Genomic DNA, 15,145 nt, shown 5'->3' with positions numbered 1-15,145 from the left:
GGAATTCAATGCTTGAGCTATATCTTCGGGTGTTTCATATGTTAAACCATTTACAATCACTGTCAGGATATTGTCACGCACGTTTGCTGTAGATCTTGAGAAAAATCATGCGCTTGTAGATTTCTTTAGGTATACTTGATACTTCATCCTTAGCCTGAGGCTCGGTGAGATAATCAGATTTTACCCTACTAAGGGTGGTCATTTTCCCATGATAATATTTAAAGATACACTTTTAAACAAACCAAAGGATTGGAGAACAATCCTGTAAGTGCTGGAAAGGCATGTGTAATATTCTGATGGAGTGTGTCAGCAAAACACGATTACTAAGAAATTACTAAGTTTTGTACAGTCGCTGTTTTGTTGTTATCTTAAAAACATTCCTAAAGTTAAGCATAAAGTTACGGATTTGGGCAACCCTTTGCCCGATATGAAGCCGGTACAACTTCTTTCTTCTGCGTGTATATTTCAAGCTCTTGACTTGCTGGCGGGTCTTTCTTCGTGCTTATCGGCCAAAACACCTGCATAGTTCAGTACATCAGCTGCGTTTGCTGTACAAAACTATCTTTGGAATTGTTTTTTGATTGGTTAGTAATTTAAAGACATATGGCAAACAATTTTCAGCACTACGTTTTTGTTGTAGAAGCGATAAAGGCAATGTACAACTCTTTGTGCGATAAAGAGTTACTTTCGTAATGTATTAACCCCAATATCTCCGGAACAGATTGATATGATCACAGTGAACTTTCTAGGTCAAGCATATGATATATATTTGTATTTAGAATGGCGTTCTCCTACTGTAGGTGAGGTAGACGAATTTCTTGGTGAAGAAACATAGCTATAAAGCTATATACTGCGCTTAACAGACATTCGATAGTTAACCCCAGTTAAGCCCCGCCTATTAATTCTACAATAGTCCTGCTATTTGTTAAAGCATTTCCAATTGATAATAGAGCCCTAAAAGCAGTGCAAGTCTTGTAATGTTAAATAAAAAATACTTCAGTTTCTTATTCAATTTGCAATCTGCTCTATATATTTAGCTGAATGCGCTTTTCAAAAAGACGTTTCTTAATAATTTCTTGAGCCACATTTCGCTTCAATATGGTCTGACTTTCGATTGTGTAGCATGCGTTAGTATCCACGTATTCTTCTCCCTTTTTTTCATGGCCATTTGTTTGTGACGCCGATGTGTTGGGCAAATTACATAAAGTCGCTGTTGCCTCATTACAAAATAGCAATCTTTGCAACGTCGCTTCAAACGACCCTTCACTTTAAAACCAGATACTTGTGTTAAAAGTGAGGTCCATGGTTGTAATAATTTGTCAATGCCATTCATAGCTGATGTCGCAGGGGTAACACCGCCAATGCCTGACGAGAGTCCATTAATTCCTAACGTAGACGGGCGGAAATTGGTCATTATGTGATAGCTGCGGCTACTTGCAATGGCGAGTGTTGTTGTTGCCTGTTGTAGAGTGCATGTGGAATTTAATAAATGCAAACTATTTTTGTACACATTAGCACCAAGTTTCGTGAAGAATGACATCTGCGAGTTGGGGTTCTGATTAGTATTTACTGACAAATATTTAATTTTTTACCTTCGTTTCACTGGTTATTGATTTCAGCTCAATTCTAATTACAGTCAGCTGTTTGTAGCAGATTCACAAGAGAACGCGACATCTTGTGAGTACACTCCATAATCAACAAAACAAAAAATATTGTATATCCGTTTCCTCTTCTTTTTGGCAGTTAGACTTCTAGATTGCCTTAAAATTTCACGTTTTGAGTAAGACCAAATTTACATTATATTACTTAATTCCTAATTAAATAATTGGTAATAGTCTAGCTGGTGGGTCGACTGCTAATACGTGTCCAAAAATATCGAGAGAGGTGTCAAACGACGCGTATTGATATCAGTATTAATAATCCGAAGGGGGGAAATAAAAGTTTTAACTCATTTGACTCTGTTAATAATGAGCTTTTAACTCATAAACTTGACTTACTGGGGTTTCCGAAGAATTTATTACTTTGGCTTCGCAGCTATCTTGTAAATAGAACTCAGCGAGTTATGTTCAAAAACAGTCTCTCTGAGTTGATACAAGTAACTTGTGGCGTGCCTCAGGGTAGCTATTTGGGTCCATTACTTTTTACACTCTTCATAAATGACTTACCTAAGGTTATTTCGTATTCCCGAGCTCTAATGTATGCAGATGATGCAATACTATGCTATACATACTTGCCTTCCAACTCTTCTCGTTTGGATCTACTTCAGCCCGATTTAGACTCATTTCAATTATGGTGTACAGTAAATCTACTAGTTTTGAAGTGTTGCAAATGTAAACTAATGACGTTTCATAGAGTCCACCCAGTTTTAAAATCCTATGTGCAAGATGGTGCTCCCTTGGTGCGCATATCTGCAGTATGTAACCTAAGTGTTCGTTTTGATGCGAAACTGAGCTTTAACATGCATATTTCATCTAGTATAGGGTGTACTTGGATTTATTAAAAGATGGGCTAAAGAATTTGACGATCCTTATCTAACCAAGAGCCTTTACACATCATTGGTACGCCCAATACTAGAGTATTGCTCCTGTATTCGGTCTCCGGGATATAAAAATCATATAGATCGAATTGAATCGGTACAGAAGCAGTTTCTAATCTTCGCATTACGTGGTCTTAACTGGGAATCAAATTCTCATCTCCCGCCTTATAGAAATAGACTTCTTCTCATTAGTTTGCCAACTTTAGAGAATAGAAGAACATTACTCGGGGTAATGTTCCTTCATAAACTAATTATCGGAGAGATAGACTCCACTGACCTTGTGAGCAGACTAAATTTTTCTGTTCCTGCGAGAATTTCGAGACACTATGCTCTCTTTCATTTACCCATTCTCCTGCGAAATTTTGCCAAATTTAGCACTCTTCGCAATTGGTACTCGCGCTATAATGAACTGTATAATTATATTAGTTTTGAATATTTGGTTGCTGCTATCCGTAAGGAAACACTCTCATGTGTGATATTTTTAAAGATTTTTAATAAGATGTCAATTTTTATTTCAATATTAGTTTCGTTTTAGGTATTGATTAAAACTTAACTTAATTAATTTTATTGTTTATAATTTTGTTTTTACACTTATGCTTTTCCTTATTATTTGTACTGTATCTTGTATCCAGTAGTCGACCGCTTTGTGTCTGTGTTGACTTTAATATAGTAAATAAATAAAAAATAAATAAATATTAACGAAAAACCGAAAAATAACACACGGGTCCCTCAGAAACCGGGGGTTGGTATCCATAGTATTTTTGCGCAGATCACCTTTCTGCGTTGGCGACCTTCTGCCGCGCTTATAAAAAAAGTACCCTGGGTGGGTCCAACACCGGTTTGAAGACCAAAATTATATCCGCGCAAAACACTTATGTTAACAATTTTTTTTGTGGGTACTACAACATTACAACAACCACAGGAAAATCGCCAAATTCGACTGCAAATATCTCCGGACAGGGATACAATTTTTCTTTTCCGCCTTCGGATTAATATTGTCGAGGTCAATACCCGCCTTCTGACACTTCTCTCGATATTTTTGGTGGCGTATTAGCAGTCGACCCCTCAACTAGACTTTTACCGATTTATTATATCATTTTCTTTTAATATGAACAAATGGTAATAATTCATAGACGACGCGCCTTGACCTCTGCATCAGTATTCTGGAGGCGGAAATAAGAAATAACTTTTCTAACAAAAGATATTGGGCGCTTTCACAGAACACTATATTTCTTAATATATTGACAACATATATACTTGAGGAACACCTTGCCTGAAACTCGGTTAAGTTTTGAGCTGCGTTACAAAAATAATAGTATTTCACCTATTTGATTCATTCACAAATTCGAATTTTGGCATTACAAACTTTGTTGTGGAAAACGTTGGAAAAGTACCGAAGAGTGGGAAAAATAATTTCACTTGCAAGTTGTGTCATAGCCAAAGAATATGTCAAATTCTTCTTAAGCTTTACATGTACCAAAAGTTGAAGATTGCTAACTTTTGTATGTCAAATGGCGCTACTGTCGCTCGATCTGCTGTTCCATCTATATGAAAATTTTCATTGTGACGCGGCCATTACGTGAAATCAACTAATAGTACACTTCTTTTCCTGCAGGGTAATTACTCAGTCTTTAGTCGATTTCACTGTTATCGCTTGTGTATAATCAGTAAAACTATTTTGCAATTCAAAGAAAAATTAAAGGTAATGTTGGAAAAGAAAAATTCTAGAACGTACTTAAGTAATGTTCAAATGTTTGAGAAGTGCAAATAGGCATGCGTTGAGTTTAACATTTATATTTTATGCACGTTATATCATTTCCACATTGAAAAAAAAATATGTATATATCAGTCAGTCAATAACCTCACTTTTTCAGCAGTGCTTTTCCAGTATTTACGAAAGAAATCAGTTTCAGCTCGTTTCATTATCTTATGGCAATGTCAAAGAGAAGCACCGCCACAAAAGCGGTTTTGGGTTTTAAAGTCCATGCACACTAAAGCTGCAGACATTTGTCGTCTTTCAGTGAGTTTTACAGCTCCGGCTCACGCTCAATTCTCACCGGAATGCTCTGGATCATTGAGAGACTTGAGAAGCAGATGTCGTGAAATTTTCGCACATGTGAAATGTGATAGGCAGATGTCGCCGCTGTTTTTCATTTAAGACGGCCCATACATGACACAAAAGGCATGCGCAAATATAAAACGACGGAATTTGTGCAAATGAAAATTTTGATATACACGGCTCAAAAACACTGCGCAATATTCATTTTTAGTGTAGCGCAACAAATGAAACATGTGTTTTATTTAATTGTATAAAACAGTCACTAATTGTATAAAAAAACACTATTATTGAATTTGTGTGAATTCCTGTTACAAGCTAGAGATGGTCCTTACGATATTAACATTTTTAAGCAACAATTACTGATTTTATATTATCAGGAACCACAGGTAAACTGTGTCACATTCACCACACACGAAGAAAAAAGCATGTGCAATATTTGCAGACATGCGTAAATATCAAAATCGTTTTGATTTTAGCACAGTTCTCTGCGCAAATAGCGCAACCAGTCCACACTCCGGGCAAATCCTTGCGCAAATTGGTAATTGGCACAAGGATACTTGAGCCGTGTAATTGGCGTATAACTCATACGGCGAAAGGCTAAGCAGACTTCTATCTGGATTTATCTGGCTCGAATCGTTGTTGTTGCATTTACATGCAAAATTATTTATCTGGCTCAGAATTTTGCCACCGGATGATAGCTATTGGTGCTTTATCGGTAACCGTATCGGTAACCTTATAACAGCTGATTCGACCAACCTTATGGGAATCAATGCAATCGATTATTGGTGCCGCTAAGGTCGTAACCGTATCGTAGCCAACCAATTGGTTTTTGGTTTTCCGCCGTAAAGATAAACAGCTGATTACGTTAGGGATACGACTATAGCGATACGACCATTGTTTACTATATAGTTTGGCAGCTTAATTCGAGGTTATGTTGCGAATAGAGTGGAAGGCACTCGCAGGCCGTGAAAATAGGCACTCGAATGGAGTGGAATGAAGAACAGTAGGAAGACCAGAGTTGCATTGGATCAATCATTGCATCAATATTAAAGATAAATTTAGAAAAAATAATTAAATACTTGAGTATAAGCAAACATTTTCTTTCAATTACTGCAATTAAGATGTCCTAGATGCTATATATTCCAAAATTATAACAGTTAATGTCTGTTTAAAAATTTAACTTCAATTTCCCTAAGATAGCCGTGTGTGCAAATTTTGAGCGATCAGCTGTTAGTTGCGCTACTTGGTAAAATTTACAATGGATACGACATATGGTACCAATGACTCCCGCTTAAACGACGCGACACATACCGACACGGTCCACAAAATATTCGCGGCATTTTTGCCTAAAGGCTTGGTTTCCTCCAAAAGCTTTGCATGTTTTCTTTAGTTTTTTTATAATTTTTCTTTTAATAAACTCACAAGAAACAAATTTCATTTCAAAAATGTTGTTTATTTTAAAAATAATTTGAAATATTTGACAAAATATTCACCGCTTTGACAATAGCGGTGGGAAAAAACGGTGATGAACGAGTTTCTACCGTCATGACGGCAGGGTTGTTTTATGCCCGGCCGCTATATTACGTTACGGTGAACTTCACCGTTTTCTTAGTTTCCATATAATTACTTTTACATTGCAATATTTTTGACAACGTACTCTACCGCTATGTAACGGCCGCTATATAGCGGCACCGCTTTCGAGGAAACCAAGCCTTTAGTGAGCACGTAAAAGTCCGTTCTAAAAGTATAGTAACATCTACTCTGATCGTAGAATAATAGAAAGTAATGTTTGATAAATTCACTTACTTAATTGGCACTTAACAGTTTTAACGGTTCTTGATGTCCAACAAGTCGTGCTAGTTGCTTCTTCTCTCTGCCAACTGGCGCCAATTGGTCACACCAAGGGAGTTAAAATCGTTTTCCACCTGGTATTTCCAGCGGAGTGTGGCACTCCCTCTTCCTGTGCTTCCATAGGCGGGTGCCGATATAAGCTGGAGCGTCATCTTTTATTCGCTGGCCTAGCCAGCGCAGCCGCTGCGTTTTAATTCGCTGGACTATGTTGATGTCTGCGTAAAGCTCGTACAGCTCATCGTTAAATCTTCTTCGGTACTCGCCATCGCCAACGCGTAGAGGGTCAAAAATATTTCGGAGAACTTTTCTCTGAAACATTCCCAGAGCCGCTTCATCTGATCTTTTCATGGTCCATGCGTCTGCACCATATAGCAGGACGGGTACGATAAGTGACTTGTAGAGTATAATTTTCGTTTGCCGAGAGAGAACTTTATTTTTCAATTGCCTACCTAGTCCAAAGCAGCATTTATTGGCTAGACCGATTGTTGCTAGTGTTAATGCTGGTTCCAACGAAGTCTTACTATTTCGAAGTTATGGCTGCCAACAGTAGCGTGGTTGCCAAGGCTCATATGCGCTGACTCTTCGTTTGTGACTTCGTTTTGTACTTATTCATCATGAAACCCATCTTTACCGCTTCTGTTTGCAGCTTGGAGTAAGCAGAATTAACGGCGCGGATGTTTAGGCCGATGATATCGATGTCGTCAGCATATGTCGAAGGTGGCTTTAAAATCGACGAAGAGGTGATATATGTCGATTCTTTTTTCGCGTTTTTTTTTTCCAAGATTTGGCGCATTGTGAAAATTTGGCAGACGGTAGATTTACCAGGTCTGGAGACGCACTGATAAGGTCTAATCAGCCGATTCACGGTGTGCTTCAATCTTTCGCACAATACACTTGACAGGACTTATATGCGATAAGATAAGAAGGCTGATTCCGCGATATTTGGCGCAGTTTGCAGTATCTCCTTTCTGGTGGACTGAGAAAAGAACACTTACATTCGTCGGACATGCACTCGTCCGACTATATTTTGGGAAGAAGCTGATGCATGCGCCATACCAATTCCACGCCCCCGTATTTGAATAGCTCCGCAGGCAATCCATCAGCGCCCGCGGCCTTGTTATTTTTCAATCTGGTTGTTGCTATTCTGACTTCGTCATAATCGGGTGGGGGACATTTATTCCATCATCATCGATTGCGGGATCGGGTTCGTCATCCCTGTGTGGTAAATCGCTGTCTCCATTTAGGAGAGCAGAAAATTGTTCCCTCCATAATCTAAGTATCTGGACATCAGTTACAAGGTCGCCGTTGTAGTTCTTACAAGAGTTTGCACCGGTCTTAAAACCTTCCGGCTGCCACCGAATTTTTTGGTAAAATTTTCGAGTGTTATTCCTGGTGGCTAGCTGTTCAAGCTTGGTGGCCGCCGTCGTGTGATGGTAGCGTGCTCCGCCATCCACACCGAAGATCCTGGGTTCACGCCCCGGGAAAAGCAAAATCAAAATTTTAGAAAAAGCTTTTACAAGCACACCGAGTGTATTTCTGCCATGAAAATGTTTCAGTGAAAACTCATCTGCCTTGCAGATACCGTTCGGAGTCCGCATAAAGCAAGTAGATCCTGTCCCACCAATTTGTAGGAAAAGTTAAGAGGAGCACGACGCAAATTCGGAGAGAAAGTCGGTCTAAAATCTCTTCGGAGGTTATCGCGCCTTACATTTATTTATTTATTTAGCTGCTTAAGCTCCTCGCACTCACTCTGCTCTTTTTCTTCCTCAAAACGCGTATCGCTTCCCTTTTCAACACACGATAGCATTCACAAACTCCTCTTGTTGCGCTCGCTTTTAACGTAGCCCTGCAGGTAGCGTCCTTTCTTTCGGTTGCAATGCGCCATTTTTCATCGTACCAGTTGGTTTTCTGTGGTCGCCGGTAACCAATTTTTTCCTCGGCGGCAGTACGAAGTGCTTTGGTTTGGATTTAGAACATTCTATTCTGATGCTTTTGTGCTATGGTTAGACACGTTTTCCTGGGTAGCCAACAGGCAGATCTGACAGCTAAAAGATAATCGCTTATGTGTAGCCATATGTAAACTTTTGGGGACGTATTGTAAATGAAGGCATATGGAAAGCGTTATTTGTGGGGAAAAAGTCATGTCGATAGCGAAATATCGAAACACTGGATAGCAAAATATCGAAACACAGTCTGGCGACGGGTTCCCTGCAAAAATTGTTGGATGACGTGTTCCATTTTCTTCTTGTTGGAGTACTCTAACAATACTCCTTTGCAATGCGTTTGCGGACCACCATCAGCCGATCATTGCTCGTTTTTTAACGACCGTGATCACGACACGATGACGATCGAACAGAGTTGCCGAAAGTAAAATATTGCAAATACAATACAAATAACTGATAATAAAATTTTAATCTGGCAACTCTGATAAAATGCAACCGCGCACTGGTTTTATGTATACATACTATTGTATAGAGAAATATTAGTTTCTTTATTCACGCAAATGCTAAATAACATAAGAATATTCGTAGTAAAAAATATAAAAGTTGTATTGCCCCTCTTCATTTACTTTCATTTTAAATTAAATTCACTCCGATAATTCTTTCCGACACAATTCCTCTTTAGTACTTTGGCATATGATCCTCTGTGGGTGCTCCATGGAGTACTACAGTGAAAGTACTCTGGAAAGTACTCTCACGTATGTACTCTATTTTTTTGGTTTTCAATATACATAGTTACAAATGGTTTACTTAGTTATTCTATAAGATTTCAGAGTGTATTCACAGTCGAAATTAAATAGGTACTGAAATTTGTGTGCAACTATTTGAGAAATAGCCCACGTTATACTGCGTATTCATAGTCGAAATGATGTAGCTACATAAAGTTAATTGGAGTTTTGACAGAACTTCCTATAGGTTATCTGTAAAAAAACCGGCAGCTTACGTTATAACCTACATTCTTTTTAACTATGAATATGCCTTTATGGCAAAAACCTGTAACCAATCACATCTACCTACTTAATTTTGTTTGTTAATTTGCTCTATTAAGGTTCGGTTTTTCAATGCGAGTTTAAACTCGAGTTAAAGTTAACTACAGTTTAACCATGCCACTTTAGCCGCTTAAGCTGAGATGAGCAGCAAAATTTTATGTTATTGAACAAAATGGCAAGGTTGAATTCTAGTCAAATTTAACGGGAGGCATTAGTTTTATCAATTACTAATGCATTGTTCTTACATAGATAATAATGCACAAATCACACACAAAAATGACGTAAAAATTGCCCATAGAAACAGCTGATCTTTTGTTTACATGCGCAATGCGCAATCTTGTGTGTGTGATTTGTGATATGAATGTACTATATATATTCTTTATAAGATATTCTTTAAGGTATATTTTGCTATCCATTTTAACATTTTTTTGTATTACATATGTCATATATATATGAAATATAAAGATATCATCGAGAGTGTCAAATATGTCATATCAATTAAACTTTTGTTAGGTAGCACAAAGATTTTTTGCAGAGTTATCGCTACGTAAATCCTTCATAATATTTATTTTTTGAATTTTAAATTTTTATGAATTACTTTTCTACTTATGAAAATAATTTTCAACACTCATACTATGGAAATACATAACTATCTTAAAAGCAAAAATTTCTGTTCCTATGGTATACATACATACATATGTGAAAAAATTGCAAATTTTTTGAATGATGTTTCAACATATTCGTATGTTAACAATAAATTACTAATATTAAAGTAATTGTTATATATGGGTAGCTTATAAATTATGCAAGTACAATAAATTGATGTTTTTCTTGTTTTCCCCGTTTTAATATACATCTTAAATTATGAACATTTTTAAGATATTAAGCAGTAAATGATAAAATAAATATCTTAACTATAACAATATTAATTTTTTTATAATAAAATATTTAACTACATACATATATAAAACGCAATTTCGTAAATAAAAAAAAACTATTTATTGTTAGGATAAATATCGCAAATTAGCAAGAGTTTTCAGTGTTCATAGTTATTTGTTATGTTATTTAAAGTATTATAAGTTTTGCTTTTTCAAGTTGACTCAATATATGTGATAAGATGTAAACACGGAGTTTATCTTGTGAGTGTTTTTAGTTAGTCATTTAAATGTTTTTCTAGTTTCCCTTTTTATGTTTTTTTTAATTAATTTTTATAAAAAGCTTTACTTTAAACATTTGCCATTAAACCATTCAAATCAGTTTTTAGTACACGCACAAGTCTGTATGATGTACTCCACCCATAACTGTTAAATAGGGATACTAGTTTCGGAAGCATATCAATACTTTTTGAATTTGATTTCAAAGTTTTGTTCTCGATAGTTTTTTAGCGATAATTTTGGATATTTGTTTGAAGCTATTGATAACCGATGTTAACAGAACTTGAATTTGCGGCGGCACCAGAGAGGATAGCTAGAATAAGAGACGTCATTTAAATTTTTATTTGTAATGCACCTAATTGGCGGGTATTAGAAAATTGCCTTCTACAAATTTTTAAGAAATTTATATTAATATATATTGTGGTTGTTGGAAAGAGGATGAATTGCTTAATTAATACGATCCTTTAAAAAATCAAAAATACCTCATGAAAATGCGTAGAAGCAATTTAAGGTTACCCCTCAAATGGGACATTACAAATAAATTTCGCAAATTGTATGAACTGACGTCTCTTATTCTATCTATCCTCTCTGACGATACAAAATAAATAAAAATTCCATGTACTTTGTTTTTGTAAATTCGATGGACAAGTGTTAAAATCGTACTGCGCCGGATGTTGATGTATCAAATCAAATAAAAAAGTTTATAATCAGCTGTCCCATGCTGCCACCTTGTATCGTTCCGCCATGGTCTAAAGTATCTCATGCACATAGTGACGTTCCGATATCACCTTGTACTCGATCGGGAAAATTAATTGATACCAAAATAATTATAGAGGGAAATTACTCGATACTTACTCGTATCGTACTTATTAAAAAGCCCAGTAAAAGTTATTAAAATTAATCCGCAACATATTAAAGAAATCGCAATCGCCTTTTGACCATGGGAACCTCGCAAATGAAACGATTTTCCATATAAGTTCGCGAGGTCTAAATGGCTTACGAGTTTTGCGAGAGATTTACGAACAATTATAATTTGCCCTTTTATAATTTTATAAAAATATTGGATTATGGTAAAAGTAAAATAAATTTCAAGTAAAGTTTCCTAAACCTAGTATAGTTCCGGATTCTGCACAATGGCCTTACATTCCTATATACTACGTAGCGAAATTCAATATTCTCAAAATCTACCATTTTTTACGTAGCAGTTCTTTACGAGAAAGACCGAAGCCCAAAGTCAAAGAACTAATTGGATTTTATCAATGCACCTTCAGACTTGGTAAATCTACTATCGACCAGATCTTTACGATAAGCCAAATCACGAAGAAGACCCATATATAAGAATGTCGGTATTCATATTTCGAAGCAAAGGACTTGACTTTTGTACGCTGCGGCGGAAATCGGTGGTGATCTCTGAAAAGTACCAAATGCTGGTTTTTTCCGGAAAACAATTATATGAGCAGAATGAAATATTCATATTGAAGCATTTTTATATGGGAACTCGAAAATGCGAAATGTAGAAAATCTTAAAATTCGACCTGGCGGGAGTTGTCAGGACAAAATTTACAAAAGTACAGGAGGCGTTATTTGCCTTGAGTAATCGATACATCGATACTGTGCGCATGTACACGATACTTAAAGCTGGAGACATTGGTGCTTTATCGGTAACCGTATCGGTAACCTTATAACAGCTGATTCGAGCAACCTTATGAGAATCAATGCAACCGATTATTGGTGCCGCTAAAGTCGTAACCGTATCGTAGCCAACCAATTGGGTTTTGGTTTACCGTCGTAACGATAAACAGCTGATTACGTTAGGGATACGGATACAGCGATACGACATACGGCACCAATGACTCCGGCTTAAGAAGGCACTTGTACGAGGTAACCGTCTACGAAAAATACTCGGTACTTGCGTAAAGTATTCGAGTATGTACTCGTAGTTACTCGCTTCGGAACAACACTACTACACATACCACAGCAATCAAAATTGACTTACTTGCGTAAAACGCTATATCGATTTCCATTTTTTGTTCTGCGTGATATTTCAGTTGGACGTTTGCATACATGTTTTACATTGTCGTAACGCATTCTTACTTCGGTTGAGGCATACAACGTCGTAAGTTTTCGTGCGCAGAAAAAACACAGTGCGTTTTTATTAGGTTGCGTGGTTAGATTGATTAGATTTTATGAATAGGCCTGATTACATTCATGACAACGGAACAAAGCGACATCTTTAATCGGCTTCTTCCAAAATCGATATTGTTACCCCGATACGCACTTTTTTGCTCCCAATTTTATGATGCAATGTTGCTGTCGTTTTAATATCTCTCAAACCAAAAAGTAATCTGTTTAATTTGAATTAGTGCGTGGCATGCAGTTTCCAACTGGCGCATGTATACTAAGTATTAGATAATGTAAATATTCAAGTTTTACAATCACAATTACACATTTTACATCTTCGATCAAATGCTTTAAAGTTTTTCAGCGACATTCACGGTTAAGGTACTATTTCTCTGCTCTGTAATAGTTATGTATATATAATATACATACTCATCTATATATATGTATTTCACTCACTAATTTTAGTTCTAGTTTCGCTACAGCCTATGGAGAATATTTCAATAGAGACAGACTCTATGTTTATAGTAGATATAGGTTTGTATACATTTACGACCTATGTCTTCTTACAATTTATATTTTGAGATGTATATTTGTATAATATACTTCATTGTAAAGTTCTTATTTAGTTAAGAGTTTAAGTAAATTTTGTTTTTTCAATATTTTTTTTTGTTGTATATTAAAAATTTGAAGGCTAACTACACATACATTTGAGTAGCTATACATAAAGTAGATTTATGACAAATGCATTACTTGTCTGTAATAAAATATATATAGAAAAAAAACTATACAAACTGTCTAGACTTACTAAATAAATAAGTTAAATTAAGTATGTAAATACTCCAAATTATCAAAAAACCAAAGACAGTTTCAGGGGAAATTACGTGAAAAAGCTGCAACTAAATGTAGAATCCATTTTAGTTTGCCTATGATAATGCACTATAATGTTCTAGACCTTAAACTATAAATATCTAAATTCCTAGTTGACAAAAATAACAAATTAAAAATTAATGTGCCTAAACAAAAGACACTCCCTTGTACGCTATATTTTAATGTAATCAATATGTTGCTAGTCTCATTGTCATGATAGAAACTGTAAAACTTAAATATAGATGATTTAAATATAAAAGATTAGGCTGCGAACACAGTGCTCGCCATAAGCTATGTTTGGAGTAAGGCGAAATTTGTTTTCACATATTTTTAAGAAACTTTCGTTTCAGCCTTAGTCGTAACCATACCAAATCGACGGCTCAGTATCACCCCATATCGGCTACCTGCTGGAAAACGCCCTACCTGAGAATATTTTTCGAAAACAACCTATTTAAAAAGTTGTTTTATAAACGCCTTATTCAGAATTTGGTTGAAGAATATCCTATCTTATCATAAACGCCAACTAAGCCTTCAATCTCCTTGAAACAAATTTTGAAATAGAGCGTTATTCAAAAGTTTTCTGAGATAGAGCGCGTTTCGAACCGGCAGCCGAGATAACCAGCAATAGATATAAAACATAAAACTTTCAATAAAAACCAAATAACAAAATTATCTTAATTTACGTACTTAACTCCTAATCGGTAATTAAATACCTAGATTTCCCAAAAAAAATTTTTTATCTTCGGCGACTTTTTTTCCTGGTTCAAGATCTATCTCTAAATAAAACGAAATTAAAGAGAACTGTGAAAAATTTACTAGTTTATCGGGATCGGACATATGTCAACTGCTAAATTAACAATTGTGGATTTATAGTAGATTATTAAATGTGTTTCAGATAAACTATGGTTTATTCAGTTATAATATGGAATTTACAAGTACTATAATTTTTTTTTAATTATTCTTGCTACTCTGGCGGTCCATTAAAAGGTCTTTCATCTTCTACATTCGTAAATTTTAATGAGTTTGAGACATATCCACAATAGTTTCTCGTATTAAATTATTGTGTTTTTTATGAGGATGGAAAACCGGAAAGGATTTAAATATACTGGCTGATATTACAGTTATTTCGATCTGCCAAAGATCTCTTCAGATATCTTTGTATTTTTTAAATTAGAAATTATATTCTCCCCGTTTGAGAATAGAACTCGAGTCGTCAAATTTCTAACACCATAGGCCTGCCATTAGGCTATCACTGCGTCTGTTTGTATGTGGCTTAACTTCAGTTTTTCCCGTTTGTTGTTTTTGTTATTTTTATTAGATTTTATTTGCTTGATGCAGTATTCATGTTCTCACAATACTTAACTTTTTTACCTATACTTTAAAATAAATGTGGCACACAAATTCGGCAAAAAAGATTGTCATAAACGTTGTGAAACTTTCTTTTCTAAAATTTTAGATTAAATTTAATTTAAGGCTTGAGTCAAGCATACATTTTAGATTAGCTCCATTCTCTCACACGAAGTCTCAAAATATCGGTGAAGAGCCATAGTATTGGAAATTTCAATTTC

The 15,145-nt window shown here is 35.7% G+C and overlaps 2 protein-coding genes across 3 annotated transcripts in view; one reads left to right on the top strand and one right to left on the bottom strand.

The window, feature by feature from the left end:
* Positions 1-1,000: 1,000 nt before the first annotated feature.
* mRpL36 (mitochondrial ribosomal protein L36) lies at positions 1,001-1,718 on the bottom strand. Its single transcript, XM_067770594.1, has 2 exons — positions 1,593-1,718; positions 1,001-1,540 (listed from the first exon to the last, which is right to left on the bottom strand). Exon 2 carries the CDS (start codon positions 1,538-1,540, stop codon positions 1,094-1,096), a length of 447 nt encoding a protein of 148 aa, XP_067626695.1. The 5' UTR covers positions 1,593-1,718; the 3' UTR covers positions 1,001-1,093.
* Positions 1,719-4,185: 2,467 nt separating this feature from the next.
* Positions 4,186-15,145, top strand: part of LOC137243197 (micronuclear linker histone polyprotein) — a 553,070-nt gene continuing 542,110 nt past the window's right edge. Inside the window, exon 1 of one of the 2 annotated variants that reach the window (XM_067770582.1) lies at positions 4,186-4,238. The gene's annotated coding sequence lies outside the window, so the exon portion shown is untranslated. The remainder of the gene's footprint in view (positions 4,239-15,145) is intronic. The other variant, XM_067770581.1, reaches the window with a different exon arrangement.

The sequence above is a fragment of the Eurosta solidaginis genome, chromosome 3, assembly GCF_040869045.1.
Source record: "Eurosta solidaginis isolate ZX-2024a chromosome 3, ASM4086904v1, whole genome shotgun sequence".
NCBI lineage: Eukaryota > Metazoa > Arthropoda > Insecta > Diptera > Tephritidae > Eurosta > Eurosta solidaginis.
This window is presented reverse-complemented; position numbering and strand designations above follow the sequence as displayed.